Source organism: Emydura macquarii, unplaced genomic scaffold (genome assembly GCF_026122565.2).
Source record: "Emydura macquarii macquarii isolate MOO-44397 ecotype Brisbane River unplaced genomic scaffold, CSIRO-AGI_Emac_v2 contig_1644, whole genome shotgun sequence".
In the NCBI taxonomy this organism is placed as follows: Eukaryota; Metazoa; Chordata; order Testudines; family Chelidae; genus Emydura; species Emydura macquarii.
The window spans coordinates 8,260,272-8,284,357 of NW_027131781.1; the positions used below are offsets into that span (position 1 = coordinate 8,260,272).

Sequence of the window (24,086 nt, forward strand, 5' to 3'; positions counted from 1 at the left end):
GGGTTTCACGTTTCAACTTAAAGAGCATTTTGTTTCTCCAAAGCTTTAAAAAAAAAAACAAAAAAAACGACCTCTCTCTTTTCTGAAGAGGTTCCTGTAGAGTGAGGAATATCCGGTTGATGGAAGAGTTATTTTGCCTATGTTAGTTAGCACTGTGGGATTTAGCTGATGTATGATGGGGTTTATTTTCTTTGATTCATAATGCCATGTGGTCGACAGGATATTCCGACATCATTCCTATAACATCTCTATTTCAGGAGGTAGTATCCCTGAATATACTACTTATCGAGCTGTTATGCTGAAAAGAACTCCTTGAAACGCCAAGAACATGTATTTTTTCATAGTCGGTGCCCTGTATCTTCAACTTACATCATGTAATTCATTCATAAACAAACCAACTTCATTTTTAGCAACCTGCCTTTTTATTTAGTTTTTAATATGGGTTAATGTAACTGTATTCAAACACAGTGGACCAAATCTGACGGCTTTTTTCTAGTTTTCAGAAACCAAACTTGGAGCACATGAAAAAGCAGCATTCATATGTGCCCATATTCTAGCAGAGACGGGCCTTGCAGAATCCACTACGAGTAAAAATAATCTACACAGGGAAGAATGAGACTTTACGCAGAGACCACTGCCAGGCAGCATGTATGCATGAACATGCAGACGACTTCCTAGAAGACAGGGCCACACACCTGTAATTTCCCTCCATGATTCCTGCAGATGTCCTGGTGTGTCCCTAGGTACAACATCAAAATAGATGCTGCACTGGGGACCCATTACAATGTATGATATGTAGATATGTAATACTGACATTTCTTGATATGTAGATATGTAATGCTGATATTTCTAATGCTATGAAACTTCTGCAGTTACTGGCTTTTCCATGGCATAGTTAAACTTCTAAATGAGGATTCAATGGTAAGTTTTCAGATCTAGTTGTTAGAGATAAGTCATTACAAAAAGCCATGGAATTTAAATCGCCCCCTACTACATTTCTGAATGAGACTAATTTAGTCTATGAAATATTCTTCTGCTTTGTAAGTCAACTAAAATATAGCAAACTGGACTGCTCTGGCCTAATATTTTGTTCAAGCATGAAACCACAATCTTAAAACAGTTAATTTGTTTTTCATTTACTAACAAGTTTCCTAAGAATTAGATCACTGTGTTACCTCCTCTAATTCAGAGGTACATAGAACATGGATAAAAAGCACTATTTGTTAGAATGAGGGCTTTCACAATGCTTGTTTTCTTTTCTATTTTTTTCCCTCTGCTGTCTAAGGAAGGCAGTCACTCACCAAGTGGCAGAAATGCAAGACAGTTTCCAGCCATGGACAGCTCGTTGAGGCTAGGGAGTTGGCAGAGGTGGCGTGGGACACACCACAGATAATTCCCGTCCGCACTCAGGTACTGCAGGGAAAGGCACTTATGCAGCCTTTCAGGTAAAGCTATCAAACGATTAGTTGAAATGTCCAATGTCTGCAGCTCCTTCAGGTCTCCGACTTCTACAATCAAAACATTAAATATTCAAACATGGCATTAATCATTGTATTTCCGCAACAGGACGACAAAACACTAACTGAAATACAGCTCATAGAAAAACTTTAGATATCTACATGGCAGCCTCTACTTTATTTGTTAGCCAACTCCATCCGTCTGCCAGGCCAGCCTCCCTTCACCTTCCCAAACTCAGCACTAGTCTCCCATATGCTTCCTCCCACTACATACACCTTTTCTCACTACCCCTCATTACCACTGCTTGGCTTCTTCACAAATACCAGAATTGACAACTAGCATTTACTGCAAATTCCCCCATATCATTAACAATTCTTTAAAGATTAAGGTGCTATCACATTTTATATTTGCATGAGATAAGGAATAAGGCAAACCAGTGTCATTCAAACCTATTAAGAAAAAACAGACCTCCAAAGCACTAAATTTGTAACTAGAGTTCTACAGTTATCTCTCTGGATATCTTATTAAAAATATGATCCAAGATACACAATTTTAAGTCATTTAATTTCACTGATTTGTAATTACATTAAAAAAGATAAAAATACAAAGTTTCAGGAAAGCTCTGGTGGTCAGCTTTGATGTTATTATGAATGATACATTATTGGAAAATAGTTTTCCTATTATTTTGAGTGTATTCAGATCTGCTACATTCATGTAGTTTCCTCTTTCTTACTACAATAACTCTATGGAAACCAATTAAAAACAAACAGAGGAGGTTTAAGCTCATCAGTTGGTCATGTTGTTTTAGTACTGCCAAGACTACCATACTACATATTTGTGTTATGATGTAAGAACTTTGGCTGAGAACTGAGCAATTCTTTTCTTCTGCTCTGAAATTCCCTATAACCATTTTCCCCTCAAATTCTTATCTTGGGGAGTAGTTATCAGCTGGGCAACATGTTTAAATATAGGAAGAAAAAACAGAGTGTGTCTAAGGTAAATTTAAATAACTAAGAACAATACCAAATTTCATACATCTGGTTAAATATGGTAATCAGTGTGAAAAAACTGCAGCCATCCAAACACTTCATATTTACACATAAAAAACTGTCTATAACTTTCATCATTATGTGCTTGAAAGTAAAACTCAATGTAGTTATCTGTAGGTCTGCATGCACGCACATACAAACAGATTGTGTGATCCTATTTTCTGAGTCTTTTTATGCTGAGTTATGAATTTTAAAAATATGTTTATTATTTCTGTTTTCCCTGTAAAATGTATACATCATTATGTACTGAACCTATAAACATAGGCACCTAATGCATTTATATTTTACATTATTTTTACTACTAATATAGCAATTGTAGTATGGGTAAGTATCTCTGAAAAAATATAGCAGAATTTTATTACATGAATACTTATGCTGAGTAGGCAGCCATCTGTATTTTCTTGTGGAACTGTATTTATTACTATAAATATAAGTGTAAACAAATGTTGGGACCAAAACCAAAATCAGGACAGTGTGTGTAAATTATGAATTCAGAAAACAAAATACACAGTTGTAATGCTGTTAATGAAAATGTTACATATAAATTTGGATGAAAGTTCATATTAATTTTTGTAAAATCTGATGCTACAACACTGATAGCCTCCCTCACACTATTTTTACTTGCAGTGGAATTCATACACATATGTACATAATGTTTCAAGTAACTGTACCAGACAGCACCAAATATGCCTAAAAAAAACTATTGGTCATTAGCCCTGTTTGTTCTGCAGCCTGAGAGAGCTAAACTAGACTGGGAATATAGACTGTGTTTAATAATCACGTTAACTAACATGATTTACAATGCAATCTATTTCCCAAGTCCAGACATGCCTGAAACTTTACTCAGTTTTCTGAATGCACAATTTGCAGCTGCAAGTTTATAATTACTGCTATTAAGATTTTTTTTTTAACTTGAAGAATGTTGCAAATATTTGCAGATTGAAGATTTCAAGAACTGTTTATTTTGTGTTTCAAATAATGTTTTATAATTGCTTTTGTGGATAACAAACATTCTTAAGGCCTGCAACCCATTCCCACACAAATAGAATCACTGACTCCAACAGGATTATTTCTGGGAGTAGGATTTCCAGGATTGGGACCCAACTTTCCATTCTATGAACACTGAAGGTGAGATGCACATTAAGAAACAGATTAAAATGATCAATTTTTTGGGGGTGGGGAATAACCCTGTTAATTTATGTAATTCTTTTCATCCAAAAATCCCAAAGCATGCCATAATTTTTCCAGACTACAGGTCTGATCCTATGAGGTGTTGACTGCTTCCATGAAAGGTGCTTAGTGCCGTCAACTCCGATGGCAAGAGGTGCTCAGTGCCTTGTAGAAATGGGTTTCGTGCACATAGAGGGATTACTTCATCCATTCCTGAATGCAGTCACCTCTGGCATTAAGGTGGTAGACAGTTTCTTTTCAGGATTAAATACAGCTATGCAGAAAAAGGATTTAAAAAAAAAAAACCTAACCTACTGCTATGTCTCACAGATTTTTTTTGAAATTACAATCCAGGTAGTACTATTTCCGTTAAACAAGAATATTTGTGCTTTTATACTCCCTCTGCAGCAGCAGCTGGAAAATTAACTATTCCCAAAGCTCTGCTGGCATCTTCTATGACACTTGCACCCTAGCAAGTAAACAAAAAGCTATGTTAATTATAAGCTCTGTTAGACACGATGGGGAAGAAAGGAGGGAAGAATCAAATGGGGAAAGGACAAACTAGTATAGAAAAATGCTATTTACAAGATTCTGAGAAGGTACTTAAACCAGAGAAAAATAAAAAGTTGTAATAATGAGATAATAGATCCCAATAAAATACTTGACAGCATCCCTTTAGAAAACAATGCTGTCAGCAGCAACAATCTCTATGTTGAAGTAATTGTACACTTCCAAACCTTTTGGTTACTCATTTTGATGCTAACCATGGTCAATACCTTTAATTGCTTTTCAATACCTGAAGCACACACTGCAAATGAATTGGCAAAGCACAGTAATTATTGAATAGGTGCACAAAAGAAACATAGTAAGAACAGTCTCATTTTTAACAGCTCTCTAATCATGACATATTCACAAACAAACTCCCATGCTTTAAAACAGTAACAGGAAGAGAGCCACCTACATTCAGTCAAACCACTGACCACACGCAGTCAATAACAGGCTTGACTATTTTCATGCACTAACCTTTTCCTCTGCCTCTAAATACAGTTTTCCAGTTCAGCCTAGGTTGAAAATCCCTTAAATGTTCTGGCTGGCAAAGCTGGAACAGTTTCAAAGGCACTGCTGGAATGATACATTTCAAATTGAAGAGGAAATAAAAGTATTCTCACTTCATCCCCTGCCCAGAAGGTTTGGATAAATGTGTTTATTTCCTCTGCCTTAGTCTTCTGATGCATGCCAGACGTAAGCATCCATTTCCAGAAGGATAGCACCATATGTGACAAAAGCACCCACTACACCCAGGGTGAAGTTAAAGAGTAAACTAAACCACATTAACAAGAGTCATGTAAGACATGACATTAAAAAAAACCAAAAATACCACATTGCTGAATGCTCATCTTGGAAGAATTTTCTCAGACGTTTACGAATGACACTAGAACAGCTTCAGTCTTGCATCAAAAAACAAATAAAGCAGGATATAAAATGGTATATGAGCAGTTCCCAGGTAAGATTTTCAGACTTTTAGATACCAAATCTCAACATTTAGCCTTTGAAAATTTGCACCACAAATATACAAGAACATGCTGTTTAATGAACAATGCATAGTGAAAGACAGGCAAATCTCTTTCCTTTCAGTCACATTACCAAGTTACTGATGAGAAGTGGATTTTGAAAACCTTACGTAGCTGAAGAGATACAAACTTCACCACCTTGTCAGGATAATATCTAGATATCAAGGGCAGATCGTGTCCCCCAATTGACAGGGCTTAAAGAGAAGGAAATCTCCAAAAAGGGCTTTCTGCAGAGGTTTCGACCCTATAGACCCTTAGAACAAAAGGAAAAAGGAAGCACTGTGCATCAATGTTAAATTATGCTCAGGACACCCCCAATACAATGAATATTAAGAGACACTTCTCACAGATCACAGCAATTTGTTTTTAAACTTTGTTTTTAAACCAAGGGGACCACCACAACGATCATTACCAATGCATAGTGGCCTAGATTCTGATCTCAGAAACAAATATAAATCATGAATAATTCTGCCAAATTCAGCAGAGTAACTCCAGATTTATAACTGTGTACCTGAAACTAGAATCTGGTTTGTTGCACTGATACCACCTTGTCCCAGCCTGCCAGCAACTATGTTTGAATTACAACAATTTATGACGCTATTTCCAATAAATTCTTTGAGGCCAGCAGTAATGTGGTTTTTCAAACTGAGACTGACATTCATCTAACAGGACAAATTAGAGCCAAAACTTGTGTACTTTTTAAAACCATGACACCATTCATAAAAGTCATTGGGAGAACCAAATAGTTTTCCTTAGTCTTTCCTATGTCTCCAGATTTGACTTCACAGTGGCACAGGTATACATGTTGATAGTTTGCATCCAATGGGTTCTAAAACTGCCAGTGGTCACTGTAATTAAACTCACTGCTTCCTCTCTCCTTCCACCCTTGGAAAGTAGTTTCATAAATTCTTTGATTAACACAAGATCCTGATTACTGTGGTTTTTCAGACGAACTACTCAGCTGTACTCGTCTATCTAAAGGATTAAGGGGAAAAAAGATATAACCAGTTTCGATTATGTTACCAAAAGAAAAGCCACTGATACAGGTTTATGCATCTTTTGATATTAAAAAAATACAAACATGAGTACTGGTGTGTAATCTTAAAAATGAAAAATCAAGCCCTTAAACACTCCCAAGGAATTTCCAAAGTTAAGAGTTCTTTGGCAAAATTAACTGTCACACTCCTGAGAAAGTATTACTCTGGATTTAGACAACTACATATAGGAATAGAGTTCACACAACCCTTCCCCCCTCAAACTGAATGCTTTATTGCTCATTTTTAATTCTAGTTTTTAGCATTTAATTTCCATGATTTAAAAGAAACAAACTGGAGTTAACCATCTTGGGGTGTTTACAAGTGTTGCCAAAGGCAAGTAGTTCCTTGAACCACAACAGGGATGGAGTCCCCACACTTGCATAATTCAGAAGTAACTGACACAGTTTTGCTTAAACTTTCAAAACCAATTTGCCCCAGACCAAAGTTTTATCCAAAAGGAACATGAGAAAGTTACAAGTAACTGCAAAGAGAGAGAGAGTCTAAGAAGGAAGTTAGAACTCAATCTTAAATATGTAGAAGGTGCTACCAGTCAATGTAATCTTTTGGGTCTGAAAAATGTTCTGCCAACCTTCGCCAATGTGAGTACACTTCCTTATCATGGCACTATGGGGAAATTTGTTATCTTAGAGCAAACCACACTGCAATACAAAACAGCTATAGAAAGTATTTTATATTTATGAACTTTATTAATTTTTCCCATTTAAACACTGTTTGTAACTTCCTCCATACATTTGAATTTGAAAGGAGTTACCACCATTACCAGCTTTATGCTCGATGTAAAATGCAGAATTATGTACACAAGTTCAAATAATGAAGACCTCTGTTTACATCAGACCTGGACTGCCTCAGGAGGAATTTAATGACAGCTTTTAATTGGTTAAAGTAAATATTATACACCAATAAATACCACATTTAATGGCCTATCCAGCAGTTCACTTTTTGCTATTTTTAAATATTTCAAGTTTTCTAGCACAAATTGGCACTTACGATAGTTCTGTGCCACCTTCAAATAAGCAGAGTTTGACCACTAGTGAGAGATGGTATAATTAGATATGAGGAAAGAAGCGGGGAGGGGAGGGAGAGGAAGAGAATTACATTTATAGTTTGTCACTGACATTATGCAAAAAAAAAAAAAATTTCTACAGGTTAAGAAGTTCCATGTTTCTTGTCTGTAAGAGACTGATGATCAAATTACCTTTTTCTGCATTTTTCCTACATAGCCTAACACTTCCGGCATCTCTAGACTTAAAAAAATGGAGACTCCAGAGGAAAAGTACAAGTTGTGATACCATAGAACAGTGGTCCCCAAACTGTGAGGCATGCCCCAGGCCAGCCCCCAACCAGCCTCACTCTGCTCCCAGCTCTGCTTCAACCCTTCCGTGAAGCTGCAGCTCTAGCCACAGCCACAGCCTCACCCCTGCTCCCAGCCCCCAACCATGGCTCTGCTCCCCTCCCCAGCTCCAGCAGACAATATGAGGGGGCGCAACTGAAAAAGTTTGGGGACCACTGCCATAGAAACTATTTCAGGGACAATTTTTCTTATAACAAGATTCTGAGCTGAACACCAAAGCAGAGTACAGAAGCATTTTAAGGCAAAATCTCTGTAAATGTGTATATCCTTTTTAAATACTTGTGCTCCTAGTTCCCTGAAAAACTTTGGCAAAAGAAATCTAAAGAATTTAGATGTTCTTATGGACAAGTTTGTCTCATTGTGAATTACTGTTTAGCATGTGCATGAGGATGGATAATGCCTTTAAATCTCTCCTTATAGCCCATTTTCACCCTTCTTTTCAGCACTGAGCTGTGCACCTGTGCCACATTAATAAAAATGTTTAAGAGTTAGAAATAAAAGAGAGAAAACAAAATTATAAATAAAGCAGATAATTATATGCACACTACAAAACCAGGCTACCTTATATTGTGCACATTTTCTCCATCTCTTTTCCATCCTCATTTGTCTGTCAGAGTGTCTTTGTATGTCACACCTAACTTAAAATCAAATCTTGTTCACCTTCCTACAGAAGGTGGTAGACTACTTAACAGGATGAGAGTATACATGAGTAAGGTGAGAAAAACCTAGTTGTTAAGGCTCTGTCTTGCAAACATTCATCAGTTGAGCAAAAGCCCTTGAGCACATGCTTAACCTTAAGCAGATAAGCACCCCCGCTGAAGACGAAATCCTACACTTTTTACAGTATGTAGTACTCACTACAGTGAATTCTAGACTCACTAAGTCAGTCAGACTTCACAACAGCAAGTGCTACACACAGTGGCCCCAATTCAGCAAGTCATTTAAGCACATGCTTAACCTCAGTGAGACTACAATGGGACAATTCATGGCATGGTAAACGGCACACACCTAATCCTGCAATGATCCTTTCCCAGAAAAAGAAGTGAGAGAATGCAGGAGGGGCCATTTAGGAACACTGGTTACTCAAGTCCAGGCACTGACTGTCAGCTTTTATTTTGTACTTGTATACACTCTAGTACAATAGGACCCCAATCCTGAGAATGGCTTATAGACATTTTTGTTACACTAGGAAATCATCTTGTTCTCAAAGTAGCCCTATAACTTTAACAGTATTTTTGGTGTTGGCTTTCCTCTGAGGAGCAGTTATTTTCCTACTCTGGGTATTCCTGGGTGGTTTGAACATGAACATGACATGAATGGAGTGTGAACGGTAGTAAATTCTTTTATTTTCTTTCTTCTGTTTTGCTGCAGTGTCCTCTCCCTCTCGGTTTATCCCCCAGAACTATTGGCCTGCCCATACAAGGAAATATTTGTACCAGTTTATCTCTACCAATGCATGCCCCTGGTTTAGATGCACTCCAGCGGGGTAATATGAGACTTGCACTGGTGCAGTTTACCTTGTACAAGCTCCACAGTATACCTGTGCAGCACACATACACTGGGGGTCTGCACAGGTCTAAATATCACCCAAATATACAAGTGCCCTAAAAAACCCCCAAAACCCTAATTGACAAATATAACAAACTAAGGATGTGGGAGCTGGTGGTTGCCTGGCTACCACTAGCTAGTCAACTAGCCCATCATGATTAAGTCACAGGTGCAACAAATTGGTCAATCACCAAGAACCTAAGACAGGAAGCAAGGATGTGAGCAGGAACCCTTAGCCCGTGAGGCTTTGGAGTGAGGACCTTAAGTTAGGTCCAGACCTAATTAGTAAGCCTCATAATGTTTCTGGAACAAATGCTTATTTATGCTAATTTTATTGATATTCTTTTGTCCCCACAGTGGGGAAGGTTAACTTAATTAATTTTACCTGGAGTACCTGTTCCTTTAAAAACAAAAACCTCAGTTACTTGGTCTCTGTGCCATAAACAGCATCAGGATAGGATCCCCCAAATTACTTTAGACTTCTAATTATTCCAAGCAAAGAGCCATCTATTATGACTCTAGTAACTCACAACCCACAGCCAGAAGAGAGAAGAAAGATTTATTTTTTCCTTTTCTCTAAATTATTTCAAGGATGAGACAAAATCCAACCCACCGATACCATACATAATAACTAAAGATAAGATTTTGTCACGGATGTCATGGAAGTTACCGAGTCCGTGACTTTCAGAGACCTCCATGAAATTATTCTCTTCAGCTTCTGCCCCGTGCCCTGGGGTGATGGCCCCAGTGCTCCCATGCTCTAAAAGAGTTTGCACCCGGAATCATGAACACGCTTACAGCGTATGAAGAGTCAACAGTTTGTGCTCATCAAGTCACAAATAACATATGTGATCTTGCGTTGTGGGCACAGAGCCACTCAAACTTATCCACACAAAAACAAAAACAGCACTCTTGAAAAGCTCAAAAAAAAATGAAGGCGTACATGGATAATGATTCTACCTCCCGTATTCGCCAACCTATTGCCACTTTCTTCAGTGCATGCTGTGTATTTGAACCAAATGAAGCAAAACATCTTGACATTTGTCAGGCCACAATATTTGAAAATATACCACTAATTGAAGACAACATTCCAGCATAGAGAGAATATTGGGCTTACTGTGGAGCAGTTCAAGAATTGAGGAACGAGGACGTTTTCCAGTTCTTGAGCAGCACAATGTCCAAATTCCCAGCTGTCAGTAGTCGTCCTGTGATGCTTAGCAGTACCAGTCAACAGCATGGATGCTGAACGCCCCTTCTTATCTTATAAAAATATGCTTGGGGACAACAGACGCCACATAAAAATAATCTGTCTATGTATAATAACTTGTTATACCAAAATTGCAACAGTTTGCAAAAGGGTCTTTATTAAAAAGAATCAGTTATTTTTGTTCTATACTTTTGTTATTTTTGTTTGAAAAATGATTGCACAATAAGTATATATAATTTCAAAATAGTTTGCTTTGTCAAGAAAGTGAAAACTATTGCATTAATGCTGTTTGTGTCATGTAAACGTTACACTGTAGTACTTTATTATTAAATTATTACACATTTTTGTGGCCATGACCATTCATGATTTTATTCATTTTTTTACCAGGACTGTTCCATAAATTTTGCCTAATTTTACCATGACAAAATCTTATCTACAATCATAATGGCCAAAGAGTTTGGTTGGCTTTTCATTTTTTAAAGAAAGAAAATTATGCTCCAGAATCAAGCAAGGTTATGCCCACGCATGTTACTGTTGGAGATACTAAGAGTGCTAGATTTTGACATTTTCCCGGAAAAAGAATGTTGCTTCCACATGAAATCTCAATGATGAGGCCTGTGGAGTGGCGATTCACAAAATGCTATGTATATCAGAAGCAGGAGTGTAATACTAGTGGGGTCACCATGTTGTTTTTAAAAAAACATTGTTGGAGGACATGTACTTGTCATAACTAGGATTCTAAAACAACACACAAAGTGAAAACTTAGCTCTTCTTCCACTGGATGAACTGGAAGAACAGAGATCCTGAATTCCCAATAAGCACAATGGTAACTTCAGATACAAGATTTGGCCAGATGTTCACAAAGAATGTTCCCAACCGCGGTAAAGCTGCAGAGCTCCCTAAGTGAGTATTTGAAATTAAGATCAACCATCAGAGGAAGGTAGCTCACCCCAGACAATGCATTTAGGACAATATGGCCTGATTTTCAGAGGGGCAGAGAGCAATCACAACTCTTGTTGAAATTAATAGGAGCTGCTGCTGCTGCTAAGCACCTCTGAAAATTAGGCCACTAAGTCTTTGTATTTTACTAGGAATTGCCCCCTTTTCAGTCATTTGGAATTGAATTCCTCCAAGCACATAAATGGGTAGTCATAGTCCACAAAACTTACACCATTAAAGATAAACAATACAATTACCAACTGGAATATACTACTTAAATGTGCTGTGTGTTAATGCTTCCAAATAAGGAATGTTAATTTAATGCAGACATGGACTACCTTTAATCAGTGTGGCTCTTAATGTTAACTATTGCTGCAATAAAATGAAGAAATCTCAACACAGGTGTCAAACTTCACATTTGTCATGCACGCAATGAAGAAGTGTCACCACTTAATGCCTAAAGTTTTACGCATTTGTTTTGAAAGCTTTTTCACTTAGATTTAGTGGAATGAAATGCCTATTTTGTCTTTATTCACTTCATAGATTAGTTGAAAAAGGATGCCAATAATTCAGTGATTTTTTTAAAATCCTCTCACAGCAGTACATGTAACTGAAAATATCAAAGTTCTTTTGCAGTAAGGCCACCAACTTTGGGGTGAGCATTATGATTTCTACATTGCTAGTATCTGTTCAGGTTCTACAGACTGAATAACTTTGTTTTTCAAGTTGCCTGAGTAATTATGGCCTATTGGTAAATTCCATTTGCCAAATGCACACATAAAAACCAACAGCCCACTAGTAAAGCTAATTATCCTAATTTATGGCAAGCTTGCAAGAAACAATTGAAAAGACCCAAGTGACTTCACGGATCAATTTTATTTCTGGAGACTAAAGGGTTCTATAAATCAACTCTCAAGAAATGCAGCACTATGAAATAACATGGCAAAAAACTAGGGTGTCAGGACTAATCTTCATTCAAGCATACAAGCCATACATGGTAGCATACGTCACTTAGTTCCATTCAGCCAGCAGTTCCTTAAAACAAACAAAAGTTTATTAAGAAGAACATTATAATTAAAAATCTATTAAGCTCTTAAATCAGCAATAGATTTTATAAGAGTAATTAAGAATCTTCATATATTGATAAGAGCAAAGGTACAAGTATTAGTTTTCCTTCCAAAAAGATTGGCCAAACAATCTCTAGAGAAGGGGTCGGCAACCTTAACAAAGGGCCGGAAGCGGTGTCTGCAGCAGGGGTGGTCTGCAGCCCCCGTTCTGGTGGCAGCGTCCACGGCAGGGGCGGTCTGGAGCCTGTCCTGGAGGCAGTGTCGGCAGCGAGCATGATCAGGGCACTGCGTGCCGCTCAAAGTCAGCATGTGTGCCACTTTTGGCACATGTGCCGCAGGTTGCCGACCCCGATCTAGAGATTAGTTAGCTACCATTTAACTTTGGCTAGGAGACAGAAAGTTTGCAACCTTATATTAAGGCCAGATCTATACTACAAACTTTTGCCAGCATAGTTATCTCAATCAGAGGTGTGATCTGTGATTCACATAACAGTGCCAGCAAAAGCCCCTAGTGCAGACGCAGTTGCACCAGCCAAGCTGCATTTTTGCAAGTACAGCGTTTTTTGCTCAGGAGGATGGAATAAGCTATGCCAACAAAAGCACAAGTTTTGCCAGTATAAGCTGCCTCTGCACTATATATTGGTATACCTGTACTGTCAAAGCATTCCAATTCTAGGCCTGACATTAGCAAAATAGTTTCTCCTCCAGTTTTATACACTTATAACTTTATAAAATAATCATGTTTTGCACTGAAATTTTTCATGCTCAAAGGTGAGGTTCTCTGAAAGTTTTTAAAAAATCAATTAAACTTGTTCTGTGAAAAAAAAATTTGCTCTAAATATATTTAGTGACCACCATCCCCCACCCCATAAACAAACATACAACTTAAAACAAAACACTGACTTCAAGCACAGACCTCAGTTCTGCAAACACTTAAGCACAAGCTTAAGTTTACACATACAGATAGTCCCATGCATGGTTGCAAGATTGGGGTTTTGGCATCTAAGGAGGCCTCTCTAAAGAGCTCAGTTTTGACCAATTTCAGGAGGGGGGGGAGGGAAGGAGAAGATTAGGCTATGAAATCTTACCTGATATAGAATTAGCAACTTCATTTGTCACCTCTAGACTGGTCTACTGCAGTGCATTCACCTAAGGGCGAATCTTATGGTCACCCAGATGGCTAGATCCCTGCATATCCGCAGATATCCACTTTAAATTGGTGGACCATTTCTTGTGGATCGTGGATTGGATGGTCACGGAGGTCAGGTCCTCCCTGACTTCTGAGGCAGGGCTGGAGCAGCTGCCAGGCAGGGGGACAGCCAGAACAGCTGATCAGCTGTTAGGTGGGCAGGAGGGGCTAATCAGCTGGGTAGATGATTGAGGTGGCAGGTGCTCAAATGCTGATGAGGGGCTGCTGGCTCTAAAAGGGCTGATGGGTGGATGCCATTAAATATAAAAGAGGGAGGGTGGAATGCGGGTTGGGTAAAAGTTTATTCCAGCGGCTGCAGATCCACATATTTGTATCTGTGCAGGACTCTACAGATGGCAGGGCCAATAAACACAACCACCCTACACCGTACTCTGCACTCTATAGTAATTTAAAGTCAAATTCCAGGTCCATTTCTAGGTGTTCTCGTTCTTCTCTTCAAAGCCCTGAAGAGAATAAAGCCTCATTTATCTTAGTGATCATCTCCCTCTCCGTGCTCTCCTACATGCCCTAGCTCAGCAGGGATGTTTCTACTGCTAGTTTCTTCCACAGGCTTGATTTTGTGTACACCACGGAGAAACATTCTTTCTAATAGGTTCAGGCTTAAATGGAATCTTATCACCATCAGAGGGCACTGCAAGACAAACCTATTTAAGCTTGTATTTGAAGTACTTACGATAGATGAAATACATCGTATGCAAAAATCTAACTAGCCACCTAAACTGTTCTCTCAGTTATTTCTTGTAAGCCTACCTTAAAATAGGATTATTACCTTGTCGATGGACTGTTCGTGTAAACACATATGAAATACACACAAATGTTTGGAATCAGGCAATCATACACTGACTTTCGCATTCAGCAATGGCATTATTTTGTGTGCACAGACAACCTATATGCTGACCTGTTAAAATCCAGTTGTTCTCCAGAAGATATTGGAAAAAGTGGCCTTATATTAGGCACCATTGGATTAGAGGTTAGAAAGCATAACCCTATCAACAACTTATTTTTGTAAGACCTAGTATTATCAAATGGAAAGGCAAACCAGCAGTCCAACTCCTCCCTTCATAAAACTAAGGTGTGTATATATGTGCAATATGGAGAAACTGCCTTGTTATAGTATGTTATTCAGAACTTGACTGTTGCCAGTCACCACATGGAAGAATGCAGGCATCAGCTCCAAAGAGGAATGTTTTCTTTACTCCCAGGAGGATAAAAAGATTCCAGAGATAAAAACAGAACTACAGTAGCTTAGTAAATATTAAATACAAAAAACAAGAATATTAAAAGGTGCAAAATCTTAAGTAATTTTTATTTATATAGGTTTATAACAATAGACACCTACCTAAGGCTCTAGGCCCTCTAATATAATTAACTATACAGTAAATATAACTAAATTAAATCTCAGCAGCATTAAAATCAGTTCCACAGGAACTCGATCAACCAGCCGGCCACCTACTTGTACATCATATTGGAAGCATACCCTCAGCGTGCCACGAAAGTCACAGCATATGGGCTATTTTGGACCTGGAGGGAAAAAATTTTAGAGCCCTCACAGAGAACGCCATGCCCACTGCCCTCACTCTTTTATAACAAGAAGCATCCAGCTTGAGGGCCTCTGCAATGGCAGCATGGCACGAAGAGAAAGGCAATCTCTCAGGTAGTTCAGAAGTGCCAGATTTAATTTTACCCGTGCAACCCTAATTCAGCCTCCACGCACATACGCATTTTGACCATAATTCCCATCCTTTCCCATATCGGAAGACAACTCTTCCCCATTCGCATTAGTTTAGCAATATGGTAAGGGCAAGATGATTGTGATCCCCTGAAATCTGTTTGTGATCTCTTTAGGGAATTCCAATCCCCATGCTGGGACTCTCTGGATTAGGATAGTCTTCAATTACATGATTGCTTATTATTTGCTCTATTTGTTTCCTAACTTTTGAGTGCTTGATTAGGCAATCTAGCATTCCTTAGTCTAACAGATTTTTGTAAGCAATTTCCTAGGCTTTCATAAAGAAAAAATTTGAAAACAGAAATTACTTCCTGTGGAACCATACTGACTGCTTCCAGGGGTCCATCTGGAGGCTCTAAACTCAGGACCTAGACCCGCAACACAAACCTCTACCACTCGAGAATAACTGGTAGTAGTAGTAGGCAGTTATCCTCTGTTGCCATGCCTCTACAGGGGGACAACATACATATTTTGCCAGTGGCTCATATCACTTTCATTAGATGGCAGTAACATGTAGGCAATCAAGGATCCTGTTTTCTGTTTTCAGCTCTGCAAGGGAACATGGCCTTGTGTTCAACAGAGCACAGCCATCATAGACTTTTGCCACATTCTTTCTGAAAGTTAGTGTGACTATGTGGATGAGTCTCAGGTCAACCAAATTAAAAGTGAAGGTTTTATTTTCAGCTTTCCCTGCAGTGACTGTACACAAGCTCTAAGTTACCTCATTTGTAAACAGGGGGAACAATGCGTGGCTGCCTGCTGAAGTAGGGTTTTGCAAAATTCACAAAATTAACAGCAGTCAGCAAAACATGATACTAGACTTTAGCCTGCTCTTCACTTCTAGCCCAGCATGTCTTCAGATAGACCAAATGGGGGCTGCTGGTGCCCTCTGTCTAGATCTCTAACTTTGTGCCTATCAGATAGGAGGCTCAGAGACATCTGGGATGGCCTACCGATTGCCGTTCTGATCCTTTGGTGGTTTGCCTCTTCCCCTGACTTGGCCCTCTGACCAAATCACAATTTAGTCCAGCCTTTCCTGGGCAACGAAGTTCCACAAATAAACAGCCCAATGTCCTTATAACAAGGCCAAGGCCTTCAGGTCATCTCTGGGTTCTTTTGCCCTCGCACTCTATTCTTAGAGCTCTCCGTCATCCTTGTCTCCTTCTCTGGGCTCATGCCCCTTGTCAGTGGCTAGTAGGGGAATCTGGGCCCTCACACTACATAGGGGTTCCAGCTCAAAGACGCTATAACCAGCTGCCAAGGCCTGCTCCTTCAGACTACTTGCTGCTGCTTCCTTGGGCTTCCTCCTACCAGGGCCTTTCTGGGTATGTCTGCACTGCAGCTGGAGATGAGCCTCCTAGCCTGGGTAGAGAGATTCACACTAGTGGGGCTTGAACTAGTGTGCTAACATGGACATTGTGGTTCTGGTGGCAGCTGGGACTCTCAAGCCCTCCTGACTCTCTTGGGCCTGAGATCAAATGGCTAGTGCAAGTCAGAAGCTTGGGATTGGGCTGGTGCTCAGGTTCTGAGACCCCACAAGGAGGGAGAGCCTCAGAGCCTTGGCTCCAGACCAAGATCAAACATCTACACTGCAATTTCATACCCCTGCACCAGCGTCCCATGAGCTCAAGTCAGCTGACCTACTCAGTGCGGGTTTTTTAATTGCAGTGTAACCCTACTCTCAAGGCCCTGCGCGGGATTCACCAAATAAAAATCCCAAGCTGTAAGTATATAAAGACAAACCAATGTCCACACTAGAATGTCCCTTCTATCTGGGCTTACCACTGGAACTTGCTACACACCTAGTTGCTGCTCAGTCCTTCTTGGCAGCTTGCCAGCCTTCTCTACTCAAGCAAGGACCCCAGGGCTAACTCTCCCTCACAGCCTCTCTATTCTCAGAGAGTGACTGCAGACTTTCCTTCTGCTCTCAACTTCACCTGTGTGTAGTCCTCTCTCAGCCCCTCCTCAGCTGAGCTTCATTCTCAGTTAGGCTTGGCTCTCCCGCCAGGTGCAGCCTAGTATGTTAATTGGCCTCTCAGGCCCACATTGACCCCTTCAGGGCCAGTGTGGGGTACACACCCCATCACAGTGGAATGTTCAGTGATTTTAGTGGCATGCTCCACAGAGCATGATCAAATGGTGATTTTTAGAGGTTTATAACTCAGTCAAAATTCAATACATGTTCATGGAGATCGTAGAATGTATCTCACTGGTATGAGGGCTATCACCTTGTCAAATTTTAAGTTCTTGCTCCAAACCACGGAAGCGTTAAGGATTTTTAAAGAAGTGAGTGGAAAATGTTTATATTGCCAAAAATGGCTACTTCCCCCTAACTTTTTCTGAAACTTTCCAAAAAACTTCAGCCTGAGGCAGAATGGAAGCATGAAAATGTTCAGACCAACTAATTATAGTTGCAAAATGATAAGCAACTGAAAATAGGGGTTTATAATGGACAGTGCTACGCTACCTTAACTATAGATATCACTACCAGCTCCACCTAGAATGCCAAAAAACCTGTTAACAACACAATTGTATTTAGTAATACCATCAAATCATCTAAAACCATTTTTAAAAAGTTACCTTCTCTTTTCTCACAACATACCTGGAAATTAAAGAACCTAAGCAAACAAACTGGTAACTTCGATTTGAAAATCAATATACAATTATATAAATAAATCACCACCAGAACTGCTCAAACAAAGCAAAACTAGAACAAAATTAGAATACTAGTTATGTAGCTTTTAATTCCTGGTTATTTGCTTCAGACCACACACTGCATATGAACAACAGTGACGAAAAACTTTCACTTCATGTGACCAACACACTGACACACAGTGTTATCACTGATAACAACAAAAGCTAACAGAACAATTACAAGTTTCATTTCAAATACCCCTTCTGGCACTAATGAAGTTTTATTTCTGTCTTATATAACTGTGTCAAAGTGAGTACTTCCCATGATTTTCGAAAGCAAATTCACAATACTCTACAATCACTATGTGAAAAGCAATCCCATTTGAGCTTCATTATATAGGTCGGTGTGCCAAATCTCATCAATTCTCACTAGCAGAATCAGTTTTTTTAAAAAAACAGACTGTGTAGAAATACATTTTTCAAAATAAAAGAAACAATGCATTGTTTTGATGGCACAGCCTGGAGCTCTTTATCTGATAGTTATCAAAGTATGCTCTAAAATTGATCAAAGTAGCAATGACAACTTAATGTTCTTTAAAGTTATGTATCACTGCATAACTTCCCACTCTTGTCTTGTGGCCTCTGGCTCAACGTATCATTGGGAGTATTCTCAAAGGTCAGGAGACTTCTAGAAACCCTCCACTACACAGTGACAGCTGTAAAGAGGAGAAAAAATACCCTGTCTTCGCACTCCAGCCTAAGTCTAACAGCCTTACCTCCCTTGTGCCACAGAAAAAAATCATTCACAGGGTATGTCTACACGAGAAACGTAAGTCGACCTATATTAGGTTGACTTACAGCCACCACAGTAAGTCACCGCTATAAATACTGCCGTGGTTCATGTCCACACTACCTCCTTGGGTCGGTGGTGCACATCCTCACCAGAAGCGCTTCCACCAACCTAGTAGAGGCACTGTGGAGAGCCGAGAGCCCAGGCTCCCAGTGGGTTGCCTCCCCCTGCCCACCCACCCGCTCCAGCAGCCACGCGGGGCTTTAGCTGCCCAGCTTGTCTGAAAGACCCCAAACAATGTTTACCAGAAAAATCTTGGTGAGATCTAGTGCACATGACCAATTCTGAGATGCTGAAGAGCAATATATTTCAATGCTAAATTAAATGAGTTTAAATTAACAATATATAAATTAAATGTTTTCAATGTTAAAAACACATCCGAATCTGCAAACCTACTCAAGGCCATCTGGAGCTTCAACAATCCACATCCAGATGAGTTATGAAACCCTTAGATTAACGTCACAGTTATAGTGTCCCAGTGTATCTTCAAAACACACTGCTCACAGTCAGAAAAAAAGCTCTACAGGAGCAAGACTCTGGGGCAGAGGAGAGGGGAGACCTGCAGTGATCCAACAGACCACAGATAACAGAACCACAGAGGAAGACAGGATGCAAAATGTGGCTCTGCATTTCTCTCATCGGTAAGTAGAAGGGAACCTAGCTCCTTAAGGCCTTGGTTAGTCCACAGCTGGGGAAAGTCTTTTGCCCTGTAGAGATCTAAGTTTTGCCAAAGCGGGGACTCTGCTCCAAAAGGGCATAAGAGTTTCACAGGGTAGCCACCTCCTCAGGCAAGACTCAATTCTCAGGCATGTGTACTTTATAAAGCCCCCATTACAGGGAATAATATACACTTTCCAAAACTACCCTGAAAGGTCCACATCAGTGGAACAGTAGGGATCCAGGAGGATTGTGGGAGGAGGAAAATGAGTAAGTCCTAGGTAGAGTGCCCAATAGCCAAGAAAGGGGAACAGAAGCAGGTATGAGGCAGAGAAAAAACAACATGTGACTTTGTTGGGTGCCTAGAAACTATGGAGGATGAATTTGGTATCATAACCTATTTAGAATAGAATTTGTAGAACAAAGACCTTATAAAGCCCTTCCTCCCATGCTCCCAGTAAAGCAGCACTCCTCCCAAGTATCTTAAAAACATTGACGAGGCACGCAAACTTCCTCATCTTGGCATGATTCCCTGGCCTACACTTGGGATCCACCTTGGGGATTTTATTAGCCACACAGGTGGAGCGACCATGGCCCAGAGGAATATGCACAGCTCCGAAAGCCTGCACGTTCCTGTAAAGTTTAAAATCCACAAGTGGAGTCCTGCAGAGCCAGGAGCATGCAGTGCTTAAAAGCGCCACAGGTGTTAACTGGGTGGCTTTTCTCTCCCAGCCTTGGTTCCACCTGCTGACTTAGGAGTTCCCAGTGTTCTTGCCAACTCCACCCCACTCTAAGAGGAGAAGAGAAGAAAATGTCCTACAGAATTCCTACACTTGGCAGGATAGCTGGAGCAGCTGAGATCAGAGGAGTCTGGAGTGCTTAGGCACTATGAGTCAGTCACTAGGTAGGTAGATGAGATTACCTGGAATAAATAAGAGCAGAAGAAATGAGTGTGGTGCTAATGGGTACTACTCAGTATAGCTAATAAATTTCAAAATACAAGGAGCACAAACATGTGGACTCTAATACTCCACAGAGAACTATAGTCCAGAGTAAAATTTTGGGCAATGGATAATAATGACTCAAGAAGGATGTTGATAAATTGGAGAAGGTTCAGAAAAAGTGTCAAGAGAATGATTACAGGTTTAGAAACTATGTCTTATAGGGATTGAGTTCCTTGAGCATATCTATTTTGCTTAACAAAGACAATGTTAAGGGGCAACTTGATTGCAGTCCATAAGTATCTACATGGGGAACACATTTAATAATGAGCTCTTCAATCTCACAGAAAAAACTATAACACGATCAAATGAATGGAAGTTGAATTCAGATTGGAAATAAGACATGCTCTAGAAATTGTGGGGACGGTCCATGGCCTGTGTTACACAGGACATCAGACCAGATGATCACAATGGTCCCTTCTGGCCTTGAATCTATGATTCTATCCAATAGGACACTTATCACTGAGAAATTCCTAAATCAGGTTTACCAAAGAAAAATATTGTCATGCAGGAAATAACCTATTAGTAAGTAAGGGTAAAAATCTTTATAAAAACAGTTATCAGAAAAACTAATATTGAAAGACCAGGCAATTGAGAGTTAAAGTTGATGTTAAGACATATTATAAAGTACAGAAATGCAGCATATTAATAGATTTTAAGGATGGAAGGAACAAATATGATCATCTAGTCATTGACACCTACAATTCAGAAATGCAGTGCTACTCTGAAAAGTGGCTCAGAAAAAAAAAACTTTTTACTTGTAAACAAAGCACAATACCATTCAAACTGCCAGCGCTGCAACTCAAAATGGGATCTGAAAGTAAAGTTGGGTTCTTTCCTTCTGGTGCATCAACCCCAAAATTAACAGCCACATTTTGTTTTCAGTGAATTCTGCAAAACTCCATTGCTCTCATTAGACCTGTACAGTTGCATTCAACTGTTCACGTAACAAAAGTTTAGGAATAAATTCTGCTGATAATGTACAATGAGCAGACTTCAGCTCACACACTGCACATGTTGATTCTGTAGGATTAACAGGAGTAAAAAGCAGTAAAAACTTACTATAGTCGATAGACGATATGATTGACTACATAAAGTAAAAACAACATATTTACAGGACAGAGAAGAAGAAAAACCAGAGACTCTGAAATTTGTCTATAACAGAGAGGTTCATTTAATCAGCAACCACAAAAGCTAGCAAGCAGGTTGTACACCTAACTGTGCTGTGGTTGTTCTAACTCAGGCCTTCTTTATGTTAATAAGGACAACCCAAAGAGGCTCATTTAAAAATTTCCTGATTCGACAAAACACCATATTGAAGGTGGTTATCCCCCCGCCTTCATTAAGATTCTCTGGCTAACAGTTATATAAGTATTATTACATACGAGGCTAGTATACCTATATATACACAAAACTCCTAAGCCTAAACCATTAAAATTATAGCACTTACATGGAAGTTTAGAATGCTGATGTACCATTACCTAGTATCAGAGACATCTATGTATGAAATAAGTTATAAAACAGATGAAAATGTGAGTCACATTTTTAATACATTACCTACAAGCTGTACAAGGGCAGCAGCTTTTTCCAGTTTTAACACATCAGCACACATAGGCTATGGACTACTTACAGTTTTCAGCAAAGTGCTTGATCCAAAAGTTAAATTGTATAAAGGTAGTATCAAAGAAACAGAGAAAGGAAGATTGAAGGTTAATGTCATTTACGGGGTAGAGTTAAGGTTATTTACATGACAGTGCATTTTCATATTTCAATTTAGTCTTGATTGAATTTCCTTGGTTCCTAGCTTATTAAATTTTTTAACTATAATGTTCCCTTAAGATTTTCAACTTGTAAGTTACTGAATATCTGCAAATTTAACTGCGGCTTAAATTTGTACACGAACAGCTTTCTAGATATATCTCAAAGTAGCCTTCATTGCCCGATCAAATGACTGCTATGCACAGTTTGTAAAGCCCTGAGTGACCTTTGGAATGAGATGTACTGTAGAAATGTAAGTATATTACACTATGTTGTGCTACTGTACTAGTACAATGTGTTCTAAAACCCATTATTTATATAGTTTTAAAATTCTAAATTACTAGTTACTTAGAAGGTAAGTGCTTTCTGTTTAAATACTATTGGAAGAGCAAATTCTATTTAGATTTTTTAAACTGGATGCAAAAGTAATGCTTTAGATTTCAAAAGTGTTAAAATTATCATTTTAAAATTATGATAGTTTTTTTGCAATTGCTTTAAATATTTTCTTTTTATTCATTTTAGATTTATTAAATTACAACAGAAAACAAAAAACGTTTAACATATTGATTTTTGTACATCTTCTATAAACCATATAGTAATGAACCTGAAAACTAGGAATATAATAAGTTTCTACTAAGAGACGCATGCAGGTTTGGCTTTTATATAGTCTCTGTTACACATGTTGGCAATGATGTTTCAGCATCATTAAGCCCTACAGAAACCTGTCTGAGAGAACTGCTGGAAAAAAATGAACACGGTAGATAAACATTTTAAATCAGAAAAAATATAGCTCTAAATCAATGCAGATTATATTCCTAGAATTATTATTTTTGCTAACAGTGTACAATGATATTATGAACCTTTTGTTGTGAGCTAAGAAATACTGTATGACACTAACAAAGAAGCTTTCAAAAGCTTCTTAACGGGCAGGAAGTTGCACAGAACTGTGGAAAGAAAATAACTATAAAAACAGTAAGCAGAGAAACAGAAAATAGTGCACTGCTCCGTACACACAGATGACTCATTTTGACACACTCTACAGGTCAGAATCCACACAGAAAGACTTCAGTTTCAAGTCAAATTTCCAGGAATTTACTGGCATTTCTTTTGTATTCTTTGTTTTCACTTCTCTATCCATCATTTACATTCAGTCTGTCAAAAGTGTTAGTAGTTTTATTAAGAGTTTAACTCAAAAAGAATATCCATGAGAAAAATATATTACTGCAAAAATTTATACAGCTTCTCAGTATTGCTTTATAAAATAGTTGCCACTGTTGTTGGGCTTTACACAAAAGCCTACTGGTACAAACTACTGCTTTCTGCTTCGTTTAGTTCTGTAAGACAAAAGTCTTCCCATAGTAAGCACCCAGCCTGGCATTTTGCATTTCAAGTATAAATCCTTTTAAGAGATGGTTTTCCTTTTGGATTTCTTAAGATAAAAAAAAACTTAACATGTCTCATTCTTGCTTGATGTCAGAGATAAATTTATACAAGGAGATATATAAGAAGTTGTTCTCTTCTTCCAAGAAAACCAAAACCAAAAGCATATCTTTAAAATAGGATCCTTTTAACATGTCCTTCTTGTATGTATCTCCGCGTTAAGGCTGCCTTGTAGTTTATGAAACCTTATTTTATGACATTGTTAAAACCTAACAGCTATAGATAAGAGTGGATAACAGCTATATATTAGCGTAGCTAGAAAAACAGAAGTGTGGTTGTTGACTTTGACTACTTCCTAAAATTTCAGCATTTGAGGAAAATATTGTTAAAATAGAACAGAGCAATCTTACTTTTTTCCCTCTGTGATTCTTATACTTTCCAGGCTGAA

General features: G+C 38.8%; 1 protein-coding gene across 9 annotated transcripts in view; it reads right to left on the reverse strand.

The window, feature by feature from the left end:
- The window catches only part of LRRC28 (leucine rich repeat containing 28), a 142,011-nt gene that overhangs the window by 77,433 nt on the left and 40,492 nt on the right, over positions 1 to 24,086 (reverse strand). For all 9 annotated transcript variants that reach the window (XR_010921281.1, XR_010921280.1, XR_010921282.1 and 6 more), the window contains one exon: positions 1,302 to 1,508. Coding sequence is in view for 6 of the 9 variants with exons in the window: in XM_067555610.1 (XP_067411711.1) it covers positions 1,302 to 1,508 (207 nt within the window). In the remaining 3 variants the exon portion in view is untranslated. The remainder of the gene's footprint in view (positions 1 to 1,301; positions 1,509 to 24,086) is intronic.